Here is a 19,681-nt window from a genome sequence, read left to right on the forward strand (position 1 = left end):
GGGCAGGCGGGAATCGAACTCATGTGGAAGTGGCTTTAGTTTCTTAGTGCAGTGCTTTAACCCGCTGCGCCACCAGGGAGGGCCCAGAAATTATTTTTAATGAATATACTGAGCTGTGCCATAATTCCTTTTTTAAAACCTGTACTTTTTAGTTTTTATTTTGCTTTCACATCTAGATAATAGTCTGGCTGTGTAAGTTGAGTACTTAAATATCTTAAAATTTTAGCCTGATAAAGTTTGTTTCCTTTCCATTACTTCCTTTTCCATTGAATCTATTCTTTTATATATATATAAGTATATATTCTTTAATCTCATCCTGTCTAAGGGCTAGAGTAAGGATTTTCATAGTGCTTTACCTCTGAGAAATACATTTACATCTTTTCCTTTCTCAGTTTTCGGGCTGTTTCTACTTTAGTTATCTCTATATTGCCTAGTCTTTGTGTTTTTCCTACTGCCTTTCTGGACAGCTTTTGACCTCATGGACTTTTTCTTCATTTGAACTTGTTAATGTTGTTTGTTGGTTAATTGTTTTAATTACTATATTTTTAATATTTCCTATCTTGTTTTAGATTTCTTGGTCTTTTGTCATTGTTAAATATCTTCTTTCTTCTTTAACTGTATTTACATCTTGTTTAAATTTTTCATCCAGTAATTCAGTAATGCAGGTTTAGGTGATAAATGTTTTTTAATTCTTTTCCTAGAAATTGTACTCTAAAGGTACAATGGTGATAATCAATTAATAAAAGTTATTGGGAGGGCTGAAGATCACACTCTGGTTTGTTACTGTCCTGTGAAGTTTAAGGGAAATGAGATGGATGGTAATCAACCTCATGGGGAGGGACGGGTCTTGCTACATCAAAACTGGCTGACAATTCCAGGCAACATTTGTTCACTGCTTTGCATTCTTTGGGTTGCAGTGCATTGTACTCAAAAGTTATATATGTATGCATGCACCAATGTACCAATTGCCTAAAATAATTTCTTTCTTGGATCTAAGTTTCCAAGGTTGATTTGTTTTGAGATGTGAACTGAGGGGGAGGCCAGCAATTTATGCTGTTTATCACCACATAATACATTACACTTCTAAAAGTTTTTAGCTAAAATTGTGGTTAAGAGCATTATTTGATTATGTAACAATCTGTCTAGCAGGAAATTCTAACTTGGGTTCTGAATCTGTTGCAGAGTTCCTGAAGTTAGGTCAGTTTTGAGTGTTAATACTTTGGGGGATGTAGAGGAGTTTATAACTTGATCATTCTCTATTGAGGTCATAACTTAGGTGTGTGCAACTTCTTAAAATCTATGTTCCTTAGTGAATTGTTTGAAAAGTGAATGATATTTCAGTAAAGCTATTATTTTAGAAAATCTGTATCCCCCTTCATAAAGCAATTGTTATTTAATTTTAAATTCCAGATAAAACGCAGACACTAAAATAGAAAACAGTGAGGTATAGTATATCATACTTTTCTCCTATAAATATGTGCATATTTTTAATTAGGTGGTTGTTGTTACTCTGTTAGGATGGTCATTCCATGACTTTTAGCTTAAGGCAGACCAAATTTTACAGCTGAAATGCCAGCACTGACAACAACAATGAGCTCAAGAATCAGGGTTGATAATCTTAATTTACATTTTTTTGCTGTATCTGACTTTCACTTTTGAAATGAAAACTTTTAGAAAGTTTCATGTATTTATTTAATTATTTTGTATAGACCCTTTGCAACAGGAAATATGCTCAGTAACTTATGCTTCAGATTCAGTATTGATTAAAGAGATATGAGCTTTTTTATGGTGTTCTTATATAACTGATGCCTTTTAACTTTTCAGCTTGCCTAGGGTAGTTAAAAGACGAGTGAATGCTCTCAAAAATCTTCAAGTTAAATGTGCACAGATAGAGGCCAAATTCTATGAGGAAGTTCATGATCTTGAAAGAAAGTATGCGGTTCTTTATCAGCCTCTATTTGATAAGGTAATGCTTTATTCTACTTTTTCATTTATCCCAAATTCAGGAAGATAATAAAGCTCTGTAAATACAAACTTGTAGGTGGCAAATGGTAATTAGCAATAATAGCAATACAAGATGTGCTGTAATTATCCTACATTATAAGTATACCTTAATATGAAACCAGCCAATTTTTTTGCTTGGATACCAGTGTTTTCATACAATCTCTTTGAAATCATTTTAGCGATTTGAGATCATAAATGCAATTTATGAACCTACGGAAGAAGAATGTGAATGGAAACCAGATGAGGAAGATGAAATTTCGGTTTGTACTGACTTTATTTTCAGCATGTTTTTATATTTTGGAAATAAGTTATTGTAAGATGTGTAGTAGAATGCATGTTTTCCCTATAGCTTATATCCCTAATGGTTCTCTCTTTGGATAGGTATGGTAATAGCAGTGTTTAAAGAAGTCAGGTTTCATAGAGGTAATGGCAGTGTTTACAAAACTTGGCTAACAAAACTTGTATGGAAATTTGTAATTGGTGGGTTGATGACTTCTGTACTTTTGTCACTGCATGCAATTTTATTAAATGATCTAAATAGTAAATGTTCTTTATCCAAGGAGGAGATGAAAGAAAAGGCCAAGATTGAAGATGAGAAAAAAGATGAAGAGAAAGAAGACCCCAAGGGAATTCCTGAATTTTGGTTGACTGTTTTTAAGAATGTTGACTTGCTCAGTGATATGGTTCAGGTAATTTTATTTATAAAAACAGCAGTTCAAAACTTGAATGAATGTGATGACAACTTTTCTTCATTATTGACCTTTGTAGAATTACTGCTTTCTCTTGAAATAGTTGTTACCTGTAGAAGAAAACTGCAGTTTTTTTCATTGCAATCAAGTAATAGAGTTTATTTTTTTAAATTTGGTAATGAAATGGTTCCATTGCTTGTAGTCCTTGTTTTCTGTCTTTAAATATTTAATATATTTAATATATATTTAATATAGAAGTAGGATGGGGGGTAGGCTTGACTATTGGCAGGTATCTTATCCCAAAAGACCTTTTCAGTTGAAGAAACAAGCATTTTAAAAGAATGCTATAAAGTGGCCCTCCCTGGTGGCGCAGCGGGTTAAAGCACTGCACTGAGAAGCTAAAGCCACTTCCGCATGAGTTCAATCACCTCCTGCTCCGGAGGTGACCACATGGCGAGGCAGACTTCTCCTGACCCGCCCGCTGCTCCTCCAGCAGTGTACTTCGTTGATCTGCCTGTTCTGCACCCCGCTCTGTCTGGTGAATCCTCTCACCCTCCGCAACTCTGGACTGTACCCCAGTTCTGTATGAATAAATAAATAAATCTTAAAAAAAAAAAAAAGAATGCTATAAAGATCTCAAACTTTTGTAATTGTCACTTTCTATAGGAAACCAACACAGATGGTATGCCCTCTGGGATATTTTGCCCCTCGTAATTAGAAGAGTATCACAAAACTCTCCCATCTGCTTGGTAGTCCTATTGTGATTTTTGGAAATCACTGTCAAAATTATCTCAAAACAATGACTGCTTCAACCAGAAGGAAAAGAACAAGAAGCATCAGGAAAAGGCAATAATAATTGGCAAACATTTTTTAAAACAAACACCTTACTAAAACTTGGTGTTCTACCTTTTAGCCCATTCAGTCTGTATAATGATACAGTTCTCTGGTCATTTTTCTCCTACCAGTGCATTAGCTTTAGTATAGTATAAGCCGTAACTCTAGTTAAGTTTTAAGGCTCACATTTATTATATAAAACTGAACTCAGAATGTCTTGACTACGTATTGTCCTTAACAGAACATTAACTCTTAAATGCCATATTTGATAACTTATTTTAATACACATTTTTTAATTTGAAGGAACATGATGAACCTATTCTGAAGCATTTGAAAGATATTAAAGTGAAGTTCTCAGATGCTGGCCAGCCAATGGTAAAAGAACTTTGAAATATTTCAGTTTTGTAACATTGGATATTTACAAGTAGATAGATGGAACTTTTTAGAGGGAGTGGCATTGAAGGATTAGAGAAAGGGATGAGAAGAAATTAACACTGATACTTGGTACTGTTAATTTTTATTTGAATGTAAATGTGGGTGCTGATTGTGAATGCATAATCTGTTAACTTTGCTGTGAACGTAAACTATTTTAGAAATATATATGGTCAGGTCATTTCTTGATCCCAGTTTGAAATGGATATTTTAGTATCAATAACGAGGAAACATGAATAAGAAAACCCTAAATCTATATTAAAAGGCATGTGTCTCAGAAGAACACAAAACATGTTAGAAAGTGCCTAGTCAACCATGATGAAAGATAAACCAACAGCTTCTCCCCCCAAACTAATGGCATTCCATGATGAATGGACATGCATTTTTTGATTGTAGACTATAGATTCTTAGTCCTAAGGATGGGCTTTTTTCTCTGTCCATCTCAGGTTCTAGTCTAAGATTTAATATCCTCTTAGGGGGCCTCCCTGTTGGCACAGTGGTTAAAGTCTCAGCACTATCAAAATATTGCCAGCCACTGTGATGTGAATTCATGTTGCAGCAGACCTCTCCTGTCAAGCCCACTTCTTCCCTCCTCAGTGTATTTCAGTAGATATACCTGTTCCTTCTCCCCACTGTGGTTGGTAAATCCTCACCTCTGATTTATACCCCAGTTCTTCTATGCATAAATAAATCTTTTTTTAAAAAAATAAAGATCCTTTTAGGATAGAGGGAGAAGGAGATGGTTGTTGGGTCTTTTCAGTTTCTTTAGGTGTGTCTGAGCTGTTTCTTAAATATGTCACTGATGTAAGTAAGTTACTAAGTTAAAGTTACATTGAGTTTATTTTTAAACCTTGTTTTGTTTGTAAAACAATATGGAATTTATGTAATCTTTCCCAGAGCAGGAAAAACATCACTTAGAATTTTGTTTATAAAAAATCAGATAAAGCTTTATTTACTAAAGCATTGAACTTGATGGTGTGGTAATTAAATTTTTATGATTTTTTTTAAAACAGAGTTTTGTATTAGAATTTCACTTTGAACCCAACGAATATTTCACAAATGAAGTATTGACAAAAACATACCGGATGAGGTCAGAACCAGATGATTCTGACCCCTTTTCTTTTGATGGGCCAGAAATTATGGGTTGTACAGGGTAAGCTTTATTTTACTACTTGATGGGTGTTTATACCTTTGTTTTGTGATACTTGGCATTTCCTAATGGATAAGCTTGTAACATACATAGATTATCTTCAAGCTTTCCATAAAATGTTGTTTCAGAAAAACTCATCCATCAAGTATTCCAACTCTTTCTCCAATGGATAACACATTTGTTATATTTTGAGTTTGTGCTAATTATAGACATTTGTCAAGGGGGGGGGACTAGAAATATTAGTGCACACTTTATAGTCCTATAAAAAGCAATTAACCAACTTCCCTCTAAAATTTGAAATATAAATAGAACATTTCTTGTAAAAGATCTTAGCTCTCATAGTAATTGAAACTAATGTGTTGTGATTAAAAAATTTTTCCTACTTTTGTTTTGGAAGGTGTCAGATAGATTGGAAAAAGGGGAAGAATGTTACATTGAAAACCATTAAGAAGAAACAGAAACACAAGGGTCGTGGGACAGTTCGTACAGTGACCAAAACAGTTTCCAATGACTCTTTCTTTAATTTTTTTGCCCCTCCTGAAGGTAAGTAGTATTTTATTTGGGTGTGGATGGTTGCATGATTATAGTTTTTGTTTAGTTTCTTATTCATTTGAATTTTTTTTTCTCAATTTTGCAGTTCCTGAGAGTGGAGATCTGGTACGTTGAATTTTTCCTTACTTGTTAAATTCGTTTCATTATGTATAAAAGCATTGGGAATAGGGAAGTGAAATAATTTGCTGTAGCATTTTGTTCTGAGATTGCAATGCATGGGGAACTGCAACTGAAAAATCCCATTCAAAATGTTCATTGAGACTTTCATATGTGTGTGTGTGTGTGTGTGTGTGTGTGTGTGTGTGTGTGTGTGTGTGTGTGTGTGTGTGTTTGCATCATTCTTCATTTTTATACAATGTATGCCTTCTCTTAGATGTAATACCCATAAAATTCTCACTACCAATTCACATGTGTCCTATCACCATAGTCCCTTTTTCTCCTCCCACCCATTTTAATCCTTAACCCTCTTCCTCCCCTGCAGAATATGTCTGCTTTGTAGTTTGATTTTTAATTTGATTTACTGTAATTGCCGCCCCCCCCATCCCTTGTTTCTTCTGTTTCTCCTTAAGTGAAACCATCTGATTTTTCTTTTGTTTTCTGGCTTATTTCACTGAGCATACTTCTTTCAGCTCCATCCATGTAAATGGCATGAATTTACCTTTTTTGATTGCTGAGTAATAGCCCATTGTTTATAGATACCACCTTCTTGATCCAGTCATTTATTTTTTGGTGTTGGGGTTGTTTCCATGCTTACCTATTGTAAATAGTGCTGCACTAAACATAGGGTGCAGGTCTCCTTTAGAATTAATGTTTTTGTGTCCTTTGGGTTGGTTCCTAGGAGTGGAATTGCTGGATTGTATGGAAGCTCCATTTTTAGTAGTGTGAGGAACCTTTGTACAGCTTTCCATCATGGTTGGACCAGTTTGAACCCCAGCAGCAGTATAGTAGAGATCCATGTTCTCCACATCCTCACCAGCATTTGTTGTTTCTAGTTTTTTTTTTTTTTTTTTTTTTAAGATTTATTTATGCATACTGAACTGGGGTGTAGGCCAAAGGTGCAGGGGTGGTGAGAGGATTCACCAGAGACAGAGTGGGGAGCAGAATAGGCTGACTGATGAAGTACACTGCTGAGGGGAGCAGCAGGTGGGTCAGGAGAAGTATGCCATACCATGTGGGTCACCTCCGGGGCAGGGATTAAACTTATGCTCGAGTGGCTTTAGCTTCTTAGTGCTGTGCTTTAACCTGCTGCATCACCAGGGAGGGCCCTGTTTCTAGTTTTTTTTATTATGTGCCATTCTCACTGGTGTAAGGTGTTTTCTTATTGTGGTTTTGGTTTGTATCAAATCTCTGTGTGCAAGAGATTTTATTTTCATATCAAGAGATCATGTGCCTGTTGGCCATTTACATTTCCTCTGAAGCGTTTGTTTAGTTCTGCCCATTTTTGGCCTGGGTTTGTTTTGTTGAGTTTTGTCTGTGCTTTGTGGTCAGTTGTGTATTGGTAGTATTGTGTGCAAAATTTTTCTCCCAGTCAGTGGTGTCTCTTTGTTTTGATTAATATCTCTTTTGCTGTACATAAGCTCTTTAATTTGATGTAGTCCTAGCTGTCCATCTTTTTCTTCACTATCTTTGCCTTAGGTGATTAGTCTTTAAAGTTGTTTCTGAGATGTATGTCATGTAGTGCTTAGCATATATTTTCTTTATATTTTATGGCTTCAGGTCTTAACGTCTAATTCTTTAATCCATTTTGAATTTGTTTTTGTGACTGGTGTAAGGTAGTCTAGCTTCATTTTTGGCACGTATCAGTCCAATTTTAAAATTTATTTATTTCTGCATATAAGAACTGGGGTACCGGCCAGAAGTGCAGGGGGTGAGAGACTTCAGAGAGAGTAAGGAGCAGAACAGTCAGATGTACTGAAAATCATTGCTTAGTGGGGAGCAGTGGGTGGGTCAGGTGAGGTCTGCCATGCAATTTGGGTTACCTCCCTAGTCAGGGATCTAACTCCTGCAGTGGCTGTGGATAGCTTCATAGTGCTGTGCTTTAACCTGTTGCACCACCAGGAACGGCCTATTTCTGGGTTTTCTAATCTATTACAGTGGTCTGTATGTCTGTTTTTGTTCCAGTACCATGTTACTTTAATTATTATGCTGTGTAGTGTAGTTTAAAGTTTGGGAGTGTGATAACCTCCATTCCCTTTTTTAGTCAGGAGTGCTCTGGATGTTCAAAGTTTTTTGTGGCCCCATATGAATTTCATCAGTATTTGTTCTATTTACAAATAGAACAAATTTCTATTTCTTTGAAGAATGCCATTAAAAATTTTATTGGAATAGTGTTGAATCTGTAAATCAGTTTTGGTAGGATGGCCATTTTAATGTTAATTTTCTTAACCCATGAGCAACGGATGCCTTTCTATTTCTTTTAAACTTTTATAATTTTATAATTTTCTTTACAGGTCCTTCACCTCTTTTGTTAGGTTTATTCCCCAATAATTGGTCTTTTTTGTTTCAGTTATAAAAGGGATGGTTTTCTTGATTTATTTTATACAGGAAGGCTACTGATTTTTGTGTTTTATATCCTGCTACTTTACTAAACTGGTTGATTATTTTGATTAGTTTTTGTTCTGAGGCATTTTTGTAGTTCTCTGTGTATATTATCATATCAGCTGCAAATAGTGATACTTTACTACTACTTTCCCTTTTTTCTTGTCTTACTGCTCTTGCTACGACTTTCCAGTATTACACTGAAAAGCACTGGTAGGAGTGGGCATCCTTTTCTTGTTCCAGACCTTACGGGAAAGGCTTTTAGTTTTTCACCATTGAGAATGACATTGGCTGTGGGTTTGTCATATATGCTCTTTATATATATTCTGAGAATTTCTAGGTTCTTTATCATAAATGGATGATGAACTTTGTTGACTGCTTTTTTTGAGAATCTAGTGATAGAATCATGTTTTTCTTTCTGTTGATATGTTGGATTATGCTAATTGGTTTTCACATGTTGAACCATCCTGTGTCCCTGGAATAAATCCTATTTGGTTGTGGTAATTTTTAGAAATTTTTATTTATTTATGCATACAGAACTGGGGTATAAGCCAGAGGTTCTGGGGTAGTGAGAAGATTCACCAGAGGCTGGGTGGGAAGCAAAACAAGCAGATCAATGAAGTACACTGCTGAGGGGAGCAGCGGGCAGGTCAGGAGAGGTCTTTCACACCATGTGGTCACCTCTGGGGTGGGGATAGAACACATACTGAAGTGGGTGCTGCTCACTTGAGCAGTGCTGTGTCCTAATCCATTGCACCACCTGGTGGGCCTTTTTTTTTTTTTTTTTTTTAATTAATTTGACAGTATCCCTCCTCAGCTGTTTGAAAGAGTTTGTGTAGGAGAGGCACTAGTTTACTTCTGAATATTTGGCAAAATTAATTTGTAAAGTCTGGTCCTGGGCTTTTGTTTTTGGTAGGACTTTGCTGCTTGTAATTGGTCTGGTTAGGGGTTCTTTTTCTTTAGCTTTGGATGATTGTAAAGTTTATCCATCTCTTCTAGATTGTTGAGCTTGTATCTAATGATCTTCCTGTAGTAGTGTAGGTTTCAATCTCATGAAGTAGGAGGATTCCTCGCTTTCTTTTCATGGTCTATTTTCAGTTTGATGACCTTTATGGTCAGAGAAGATAGTTGGTATGATTTTGATCTTGGTGTATCTGTTGTGTTTGTCTTGTGTCTCAGTATGTGATCAGTTTTGGAGAATGATCCATGCACATTTGAGAAAAATGTGTGCTCATTATTTTTTGGAGTACATATCTTATGTAGATGTCTGTTAAACCCATGAGGTCTAGGTCCTTGATTAGAGCTCTCAGGAGAGTGGTGTGTTGAAGTTGTCTATGTATATATTTTCTCTAATGTCTGTTTTCAGAGATGCTAACAATGGTCGGACATATTTTGGTGCTTATATGTTGATGAGTGTTAAGTTTTCCTAATGTCCTTTAATCATAATGTAGTGACCATCTGTGTCTCTTTTTACCTTTTTTAGTTTGAAGTCTGTTGTACTTAATATGAGTAGTGCTGTTTCTGCTTTCTTTTTGGTCCATTTGCTTGTAGGATTGTTTTCCATCCTTTCACTTTCAACTTAACGTTTATCTTTTGTAGTTAAATGTGTTTCCTGTAGGCCACAAAAGGTTGGATTCTGTTTTTTTATCCAGCCTGTTCCTCTGTGTCTTTATTGATGCATTTAGGCCATTTATACGTAGAGCTGATACTGATACTAGCATCCATATTTGCCATTTAGTTTTCCTTTTCGTGATTCTGTTCCTTACCTTGTTCTAGTCTTCCTATTTATTCCTCTTTTGGTTTTAGTTTTAGTCCTCTTTGTAATTTTTTTTGTAGTTGGGCTTTGTAGTAATGAACTTTTGGAGATTTTGTTGGTCTGAGAAGATTTTTATTTTTTCATAATAAAGGAATGCTTTGCAGGGTAGAGTATTCTTGGTTGGAATTTGTTGACTTGCAGCTTGTTGAATATGTCTCTCCATTCTCTTGTGTTTCTTTGGAGAAGTCTGATGTCAGCCTAATAGGTTTTCCTTTGTAGATTATCTGTTTCTTCCCCTTTGTCAGTTTCATTATTTTATTCCTTGCTGGAAAGAAGGAAGGGCACAAAAGACAACCAATTAGCCAGTAAGCACACAAATAGGTTGGAGAAAATGCTTCTCAGACCTCTTATGGCTCCCAGTGAGCCAGTCATTGCCATTTTAGCCTAGTCTGTTGGGGAGCGCCTTATGACTGGGTAGAAGTCTTCCCAGAGTCTTCTGTCTTTGTGGTGTATTGAGGGTTGGTGGAGGGGGGATATGGAAAGTGTTCTGTGAGGCCAGGCATTAACTGTAGTGCCCAACAGTCAGTGAATTTCCACTGCAGCTGTGGGTTTGGGGGCATTTGGTGCCCTTTATGGCCCCCTGAGGTAGTTGGGCAAGTCTGGGGATGCCTGAGGTGTCCTTCCACTGGGGGGCCTGTATCTAGAGGCCCTGACTAGGATGGGCACTGCAAGGCCCTGGTGTTTCTTCTCTGGTAGTTTTAAGTTTGTTATTCCTGGAATAACCTCAGCTAAGCCTCTTGATTTCAAGCTGTAGGTGGCTGGTGATTTTTGTTCTGATCACTTGGTGGCGCCAGAGATGTCTCCTAGTATCTTTGAGGACTGTACTTATTTTTGCATGTCTGGGAGGATGGAGAAGGGAAAGCCACAATGAAGGGGGCTCAACAGCCAGACTCTGCCATGCCCCAGCCCTGCTGCCCCTGCTTGCCCACCTGTCACCTAAAAACTTTCTTTTGAGATTTATAAATACTGCTGTGTGGGACTCATATTTTCAAGACTATAGTACTTAACTAGACTCCTACTCACATTCTGGTTAGAACTCCCCTTTTGCTATTACAGTGGAAATAGGGTTTCATACTGTGGTCAGGTATGGGACCATGTAGCCATAAACTATGGAATGTGCTTTGTGTAGAGCCTGGAAAGAGGACCAGCCTCTAAGAATCTGTACAGGGGTAGACTAGTTCTGTCTTGAATATGTTTAGGTTTGCCAATTTGCCAGATTTTTTTTTTGTAGTTTAACTGACGTGATTTAACTATTTTTACATGTGCAGAATTAGAATTTATGTTTATTGGAATAATTTGAGCTAAGTGAGGCTTAGACCAGATCTGCCAAAGGCACGTATATCTGCTTACAAACAGTAATTACTGGTGTGATTCAAAATAGTTTTTATAGGATAAAGATAGGAACAATAAACTCTGTTTATAGTGTTTAGTCATTGTTTAGTATCATAAAACTAAAATAGGATTATTTTAATTTGAATAATATTGGTACCATTTCTATACTTTGCCACTAAATAGAAATTCTAGGTTGGCTTAATCTATAACAAGTGGGACTCCTCATTTGCTATTTTATAGCTGCCTTGGATATTGTTATTTAGAAGTAATAATCCTCTGTGATCTTTTATGTGCCGTATAGTAAATATTTGTTGCCAGAGTTTGAGATACAGTTTCACTATTTAATCCTATTTGGTGTTTTCTTTCTTAATTAATTAATTTTAAAAGAAAAAGTGCAGTTGTAGCCCCTATTTGGTGATTTCTTTCTTTTTTTAATTAATTACTTTAAAAGAAAAAATGCAGTTTTAGCAAAGTTGCTTTGATATTTTATTTGTAAACCAGGGAGAAAACTAAGTCATAAATCCGTTTTAATTTTTATTTCTCACAATTTCTGAAGGTGTACACTGGTCTACTGGTCTGCTAATTTAGCTTCATTTTATTAAAAATCTTGTAATGCTGGGGCATATGTAGATAACTATTTGATCACACATGTAAGCTAAGTGACAGAAAATGAAAAGTGAAGTTTCTCCATATAATTTAAACTGGACTCTTGCATATGCAACTTAACAAAATCAATCTTGTGCTTTTGTTTATTTAAAACAACAATATAAACAGGATGATGATGCTGAAGCTATCCTTGCTGCAGACTTTGAAATTGGCCACTTTTTACGTGAACGTATAATCCCAAGATCAGTGTTATACTTTACTGGAGAAGCTATTGAAGATGATGATGATGATGTGAGTACTCTGAACCCTGACATGAAATCATTTGATAGGTGCAAAATTAGAGGTGTAATTGAAAAAAGGAAATTAATTTAAAAAAGAATAATTCAGTAGTCTAACTACTGATACCCTATAAATAACATTTTTAAAACGTTACAAAGAGGTTCTCTTAGAATCTTTAGGTTTATTTTATATTTAGCAGCTGCTAGGGAGACTTCTGAATTAGTAAAACTTTATTGCTAAGTGTAGGCAAAACTATACTACCCTGAAATCTTTGGCTGTCTTTATTGCTAAATGGCAAATACTCTAGTGGGCTTTAGCTCCTTTTTTGTGCACTGTGTTTCACTTATAAATACTGGCAAATAATATTTACAGTAGTAGTTGTCTTGCTCTTTAATTTTTAAAAAATATATCAGATTAAGGTTATGTCTTTGAAAGATTCTTCTAGCTGTTTTCCTTTATACCATTCACATTAGGGGAAGTATCTTTCCTCTTTACTACTAGTGGATACAAAGATAGATGTAACTAATGCGATTCTCAAATATTTGTTAGCTTCATTCACATTTCACCCTTTTCTTCCCTTTTTAGTATGATGAAGAAGGTGAAGAAGCGGATGAGGTAATGTTTACCAAATGAGCAAATAATTCTCTGTTTAAAAAATCGAGACTTGTGTATTCCTTTACTATAATCATTCTGTGATATGGGATAAAAATGTTTTTGGAAAAAAAATATGGTTTTAGAGTTCAACAGCCAAACAATGTATGTATAAGGTTTCAATAAATAAATTGCTACACTCAGAACATTTTTTTTTATTTCAAATAATTCTGTTCTGCTGCAGGGTTATCAGCTCTTTGAAGAAGTCAAAAGCTGCAGTAAACTTTTTCAACGTTGGCTGCAGTAAATCTTTTCAATAAAAGCTGTCTGGATGTCTCAAGTTGTGTTGGGAAATTTTTCCTATTAGAAGCTTTCAAATTAAATTGCATTGTCACCAAACTGTAATCATGAAAATCTGTTGACATATAGAGTAACTTGTATTAAATTCTCCCTACGTTATGAGCCATTTCTTACTACTATGTACCTACTTCATGGATGCATTTTGAACTTTAATATAGGAGGGGGAAGAGGAAGGAGATGAGGAAAATGATCCAGACTATGACTCAAAGGTGAGCAAAATTAGTGCTGCTTTCTATTAAATTCAAGGCTGGTTAAGTAAGAATTGGATGTTTTTTAGTATAAAATTAAATTTTTGTTCATTAAAGTGTTTAATAAAAACCCATTGACTGGATACATTTTTCATTTCCATGGGCATTCATTTCAACAAAACAATTTTAATTCATTGCTCCTAAGAATTTTTTTGTTTCTGACCTTTTCAGGTTATCCTGGGATTCTATTTTAATAGCACATTGTCTTGGGCATTTCCCCCCTTTTCACAATTCTTTTTAAATTACTTAACTGCTTGTGTTCTTAGGTTCTCCCTCTAAAGAAAAACTTTAAGCGAAGTCAGCTTTTGAATCATTTGAATTCAGGAGTGCTCAAGAATAAGGGAGTGCTCAAGAATAAGGGAAACACCACTATTAAATTTCCCCAACCACTGCTACTCTCCATCTCTTGAGAGTCCCAGGCTCTTACTCATGTGAAGTTGTCATATCAGGACTAGTGAAGGCCTTATGTACCACAAAATAATGTACATTATTAGAATTTGATACCTCTGCATTCTTTTTAATACATAAACTAATTTGCTAGATACTGTAAAATATATCCAGGAGATGATTTCATCTACTAAGCAGGTAAGAGAGGGTAGTTAAAAATCAAAGTAAATTTACAGGTAAGAATTTCTTTTCCTTAACAAGAAAATGAGTGGAATTAGTGTTCTTCATTAATACTCTTTTTAAAAAGTAAAAATAATTGGTAATGAATTGTCTGATCATTTCTTTGTACTGGCTTAGTGTGTTATTTTCATAAAGTCCATCCCACAATGTAAAGTTTGGGCTTTATTTTAAATTAGCTAATATTTGAATGAATTTTTATCCTTGCTATACCATTTTTAGGGCCAAAATTTTGACAGAGCAGTGAGATCATGTGATAATTAAGATAGTTACTATTGAAAAATTAACTGAAGCAGGTAGAGAAAGATAGATTGACTTGTTGTTTTCCTTTAACAGAAGGATCAAAACCCAGCAGAATGCAAGCAGCAGTGAAGCAGGATGTGTGTGACCTTGAGGATAACCTGCACTGTAATAGCCTAAACACAACTATTATTTACTTACAGCCTTATGTTTTTGTATTGATAGACTCAGTAAAAAAAAATTTTTTTTTTTTTAAAGAAAGGAAACGGACATTTTAAAGACCAATTTGTTCTACTTAGCATTTTAACTATAGTTTTCCTGCCAGATATGTTGAAGGCACAAAATCTTGTCACGCATGTTCATTCATTGCTACATAGTTTGGTTCTTCTGGAGTATTTCTATCCTGTAACTATTAGATTGCAGTTATGAAAACACAGAACTGTTAAATGAAACACATTTTTTGCTTTACTAATTTTTTTTTTCCTGAAGAACCAAAGTCTCTTTTTCAGCTGGTAGTTGAATGGATTAAATTTGCCTGCATTAGCTGTGCCTTTCATTATTTGTTTTAGAAATCTGTGGCTTATATTACGACTATTCATCATAAGGGGAAAAAGTTGCCAAGAGAAGTATATGGTTAAGAATTTCCAGTAAGACCATACCCAGTAACTTAGATAGTTATTAGGTTTTTTTTGTGTTGATAGGTAGCATGTTTAACAGAAATAAACCTGGTTTACTGTTTGGTAATTAGTTAACCACAGGGAGGTGAATAAAGCCTAGTATTTTCAAAAGTTAGGATACTTCTAAATTTAACCTCCATTAACTAAGCATCTTTTCTTTGTGGTAGGGTCTACCTTCAGCTTCCCTGGAAAGGATGAATTTTCAGCTTTTGACAAGTCCATTTCAAGTTTTTGTTGTTTGTGTGTTTGCTTGTTTGTTTTTGCAGCCTAAAATAAAAATGTCAAATATAATTTTAGTTCTCATCAGATAATGTCTTAATTTTGTACTAATTCAGGTAGAAACAGCCTTGCTTAAATTAACTTTGTACCCAGTTTACCATATTACTGAAGAAAAGGGTGCCATAAAGAGGTTCTATACCCAAAGAAAATGTCAAAAAAAAAAAACAAAACCTTAAATGATATGTGTTTTCATAAGAGAAAGGTTAAAGTTAAATTTCTTTTGGTTAGAACCAGGGAGAAGGCACCAGTCTCTATGGTTAAATCCAATTCTCATTGCTTAAAAGTATGAGTATGTAATTGACCCATGCTTCTATTTACTATGTATTAAGATGGGTAGTACTGTTTACTTAAACTACCTCACAGATGTGTTAAGGCATATTAAGTTAAATTTTTCATTAAAAGCTCAAAAAAATGACCTATTTGTGCCACAAGTTTGATAATTCAGAATTTTATTCATACTAGGATTTCATAAATTAAATTGGAAAAACAAAGGTAAACTGTTCTAGATCTGGTTAGGCAACACCTGGAAGATTTTTGTGTGGCTCCTACTTTAATAGAAGTAGGTAAATGAGCAACTATTTCAGAAGGTCCAGTGATTGTTTTCATGTATTATAGTTAACAACCATATTGTAGTAAATAATGTAAAGATCATGGGACTAAAGACAATTTTTAAGAAAAAAAATTTGCCATTTAAATTTGAGACTATAGAGTTACACTTAAAATACCTCAGGCTAATTACTGTTAATTTTTTGTGGTGAACTTAAAATTTTGACAATGAGGATAGAGTAATTAGATTGTAATTACAGGGCAACCCAGAGTTCTTAATAAACTAATAAAATTACATTGAGTTCTTTTTTTTAGAGGTAAGAGCTTCCTTTCTGAAAACCTAGTCTTGTAATGTGAATGCTTTTTTTTTTTTTTTTTTTTTTATTGTATAGTACTGTTCCATTCCTCTCCTGAGATTTTTAACTACTGGAAATCCTTAACCAAGCAATAGTTTGTAGGGGGGAAATGCCATTAAAACACCTTATGTTTTTCCTTTTTGTTTTCCAAAATGACTTTGTTGTTTTTAGTTAGACATCTTACGCTAATTTTTCATTTTGGTACCCATAGTTCATCTGAACACAGCTTTTCCTGAACTTAAAAATTTTTAATCTAAAGATAGAATCCCATTTTTAATGAGAAGTAGCAAAACCACGACTTTCCCCCATTTCTTTAGGAAATAGCTATTGCCAAAGTGAAGGGGTAGAAACTGTTTTGTTTTGTGATATATGTGGGGGATTTGGTTTGCAGAGGAGTTGTTTCTTAATAAAGTTGACGTTCCAAGGGATCAGTGTTCATCTATGCCATTTCTCCAGTTCCAAAATGGTTCTATTCCATTTTAGAAATTCGAAATCTGTACCCTGAAATCCTTAATAAAATTTGCATTTAATTTTATAAAATGTACTGGTGATATTTTGGGTTTTTCTTTTTCTTTTTTTTTTTTAATGAGTACTTTTGTACCTTTGGGGGTCTGGAGGACAGATATTTAGAAGTAGGCCATTCTGTGCTTGAACCATTATAGAATGTAAATTTGTATGATTTTAGGAATGACCTCAAACTGGAATGAGAAGGAATTCTAGTCTCTGCAGATTGTTTTCTCAGTTAACTTATAGACGTTATTGATACTTCAGATTTTGTCTTAACAGTCTTAGATTATAGATTATTCCAGCCTAAGAACTGACTTTTAGTTCTGTTTTTACTCTAGAAATAGTTCTGTTTTTACTCTAGAAATGGTAAAATTCCATAAAAACACCTACAAATGAATACTTTGATCAAGCAAAATTACAATTGTCGTTTTATGGTCACTTAAGTATGGCAAACAATAGCTATATAAATTAGTTTAATATGGATGCTTAAAAGTTTAATACCTGAATTCTTTTTAGTTAGTATTTCTATGACAATATATTCTAATGTGTGGAATTAACTACAGAGTGGCATTTAAAAAAATGGGATTCTACCTCTTTCCTTTTTAGATCATTTAGTAACCAATAAATCTGGAAATAGTAGCTTCAAAAGGAATATTTTTATTCTGTAAATTGGTTAATGATACTACTGATTGGTGTATGATAAGGCCTCTTAAGATAAACACTTGTTATGTTCACTGCTGTTTGTAATACAATAGTATATAAGTTTGAGTTTTGTAGGCCCGTTTCCATTTTAAAAATGGTACTTTGCATTAGTGTTTGTGAAAACTTTATAGCACCATGCAAATATACTAGTCTACTTACTATTTCAAATACTCTTTGAAAGCTTGGCTTAGAATGAGTTTTTTTTTTTTTTTTTTTTTATGGGTTAGTCTTAAATAAAAAACTTAGGCCTTTATATTTTTGACTTTAACCCAAGTAAAATGTATTTCAAATGTGTAGAGTAAGTTTTGAAGCTTACAGATGTTCTATCTTCATAGATCTTTAGGAAAGAGAAATCATGCTAATTCAGTTTTTTTCTTTTGATCTCCACTGTATATATAGTTGGTAATTGTGAACTGGATTTTATTTTGAAAATGTGTTCATAATTTAGATTATTTGCTACTTAAAGCACTAAATCTAATAGTTGAAAAGTATATGTAAATGATGGTAGAATTAACTGAGATTAACTTATAGATGTATGGTTTTTGTATACTGGTTTAAAAATTCAGATATTAAACTATAACCTGGTTAAAAGCCAAGTTCTTGGACTGATTAAGGCTCATCTATGTGACCTAAGAGGAAATGTCTTACTGGAATGTGAAATTATTTTAAGTATTAAGTACTTAAAAGAAAGTTTAATTGATTTGTACAGTTACTATTTTTTAAAAGTTACAGTGTACTTTGTATCCTGTTTGATGTAACTTGAATTTTTCATATAAAAATTGATACTGACCATTCTTAAATATAAAATGAGGAGAAGAGCCTAAAAATTTGGAAATAATAAATTGCCACCCAGAAATAAGTTACCCAGATGCTGAGTTTTCATGTTGGCATTGAGATTGGCTTTTGTAGATGGTTTGTTTTGAGTTTATTTAAAACTCAGTTTTTCTTTAAGTAAAGACATTACTTTTGAGTTCTTCGTGTATCTTAGCTTTAAAACAGGAAGAAGGAACTCTTGTGGATTTAGAGATCAAAAATACAGGTGCCAGCAGTTGGCCATCTATCAAGAGTAAAGTGATAATTAGTATCATAATTTTTTATCATTCATGGTGAAGTTAGGCAGTTGTGACTAAAACTTACATATGGTAGAGGAGATTCTGCCCATTATAATATGCCAAATATGTTTGAAAGGTCTTAGTTGGGATTTCAAGGCTGGGTAGGAATTGTGACGTGAAGGATGGTGCTTCTCTGAGTAGAAAACCATTCAGGCGAAGGCGCTGAATGGAGTAGGTCAATTTGGCACATTCAGAGTGACCAGAGACTGACTTGTGTTTGAAAACAAGTAAACCACCTCTTTTCAGGATAATTTCAAGTGAGGGTCTACCTTTCAATGAAGATAATTTTCAAACTAAAACAAAGCCATTTGAAAATAAGACCAGTTGGGTTAGCAGTCTCAAGTCTTGTTAGAAATTAGGTAAAATGTTTTAGCTTTATCAAAAGGGGTGAACTTTTTTTTTTTTAAAAGAGATTTATTTAGTTCTTCACACAGAACTGGGGTACAGGCCAGAGATGTGGAGGGTGATAGGACTCACCAGAGACAGCGGACAGCAGAACAGGCAGATCGACGAAGTACACTGCTGAGAGGAGCAGCAGGCCGGTCAGGAGAGGTCTGCCACACCTTGTGGTCACCTCCGGGGCAGGCAGGAATTGAACATATGCGGAAGTGGCTTTAGCTTCTTAGTGCTGTGCTTTAACCGGCTGTGCCACCAGGGAGGGCCTAAAGGGGTGAACTTTTAAAACAATGTTCAAAGTTAATCTATAATGAATCCTTTGGAAATTTTTTTTGGTGATCCTTTATCCATATTGCCACCTTTTCTCTGGGTTATAACAGTTTAAAGAATTCTACATTGCATACTCAAATCACCATTTATATTATGCTAATAGCTCTATATTTTCATGTATATACACTTCTAATTGCCTACCCACCACCATCACTGTTTTTCTCAGTGCGAAAACTAATTACAGATCATGATAGTTAATCTAAGTCAGGATTTTTTTAAATCACGGATTTCTTTATGCATATAAGAGTTTGGGTATTAGGCCAGAGGGGTGTGGAAGTATGTGAGGATACAGTGGGGAACTACTGTATTGAGTAGAACAGGCAGATCTACTGAAACCCATTGCCAAGAGACAGGAGAGGCCTTTCTCACTGTAAATCAGCTCCCTCGCTGTCTCTCACTCCCTGCCACTTGTGCCTTCTGTGTATATCATAGTATTTTAACATAGAATTCTTTTCTGTTAAATGAATATCCCTTTTGTGAC

The 19,681-nt window shown here is 34.6% G+C and overlaps 1 protein-coding gene across 6 annotated transcripts in view; it reads left to right on the top strand.

The window, feature by feature from the left end:
- The window catches only part of NAP1L1 (nucleosome assembly protein 1-like 1), a 36,161-nt gene extending 20,737 nt beyond the window's left edge, over positions 1-15,424 (top strand). For 3 of the 6 annotated variants that reach the window (XM_012720400.1, XM_012720399.1, XM_012720402.1), the window contains 11 exons: positions 1,825-1,966; positions 2,184-2,264; positions 2,565-2,693; positions 3,831-3,902; positions 4,973-5,112; positions 5,507-5,652; positions 5,747-5,766; positions 12,122-12,244; positions 12,818-12,847; positions 13,342-13,392; positions 14,392-15,424. In XM_012720400.1, the coding sequence (XP_012575854.1) occupies positions 1,825-1,966; positions 2,184-2,264; positions 2,565-2,693; positions 3,831-3,902; positions 4,973-5,112; positions 5,507-5,652; positions 5,747-5,766; positions 12,122-12,244; positions 12,818-12,847; positions 13,342-13,392; positions 14,392-14,427 (970 nt within the window). In that variant the 3' untranslated portion in view covers positions 14,428-15,424. Of the gene's footprint in view, positions 1-1,824; positions 1,967-2,183; positions 2,265-2,564; positions 2,694-3,830; positions 3,903-4,972; positions 5,113-5,506; positions 5,653-5,746; positions 5,767-12,121; positions 12,245-12,817; positions 12,848-13,067; positions 13,164-13,341; positions 13,393-14,391 lie in introns of those variants that run through there. The other 3 variants (XM_004675869.2, XM_012720401.1, XM_004675870.2) reach the window with 3 other exon arrangements.
- The last annotated feature ends 4,257 nt before the right edge of the window (positions 15,425-19,681 follow it).

The sequence above is a fragment of the Condylura cristata genome, unplaced genomic scaffold (assembly GCF_000260355.1).
Source record: "Condylura cristata isolate star-nosed mole 26May11 unplaced genomic scaffold, ConCri1.0 scaffold00004, whole genome shotgun sequence".
Classification (NCBI taxonomy): domain Eukaryota; kingdom Metazoa; phylum Chordata; class Mammalia; order Eulipotyphla; family Talpidae; genus Condylura; species Condylura cristata.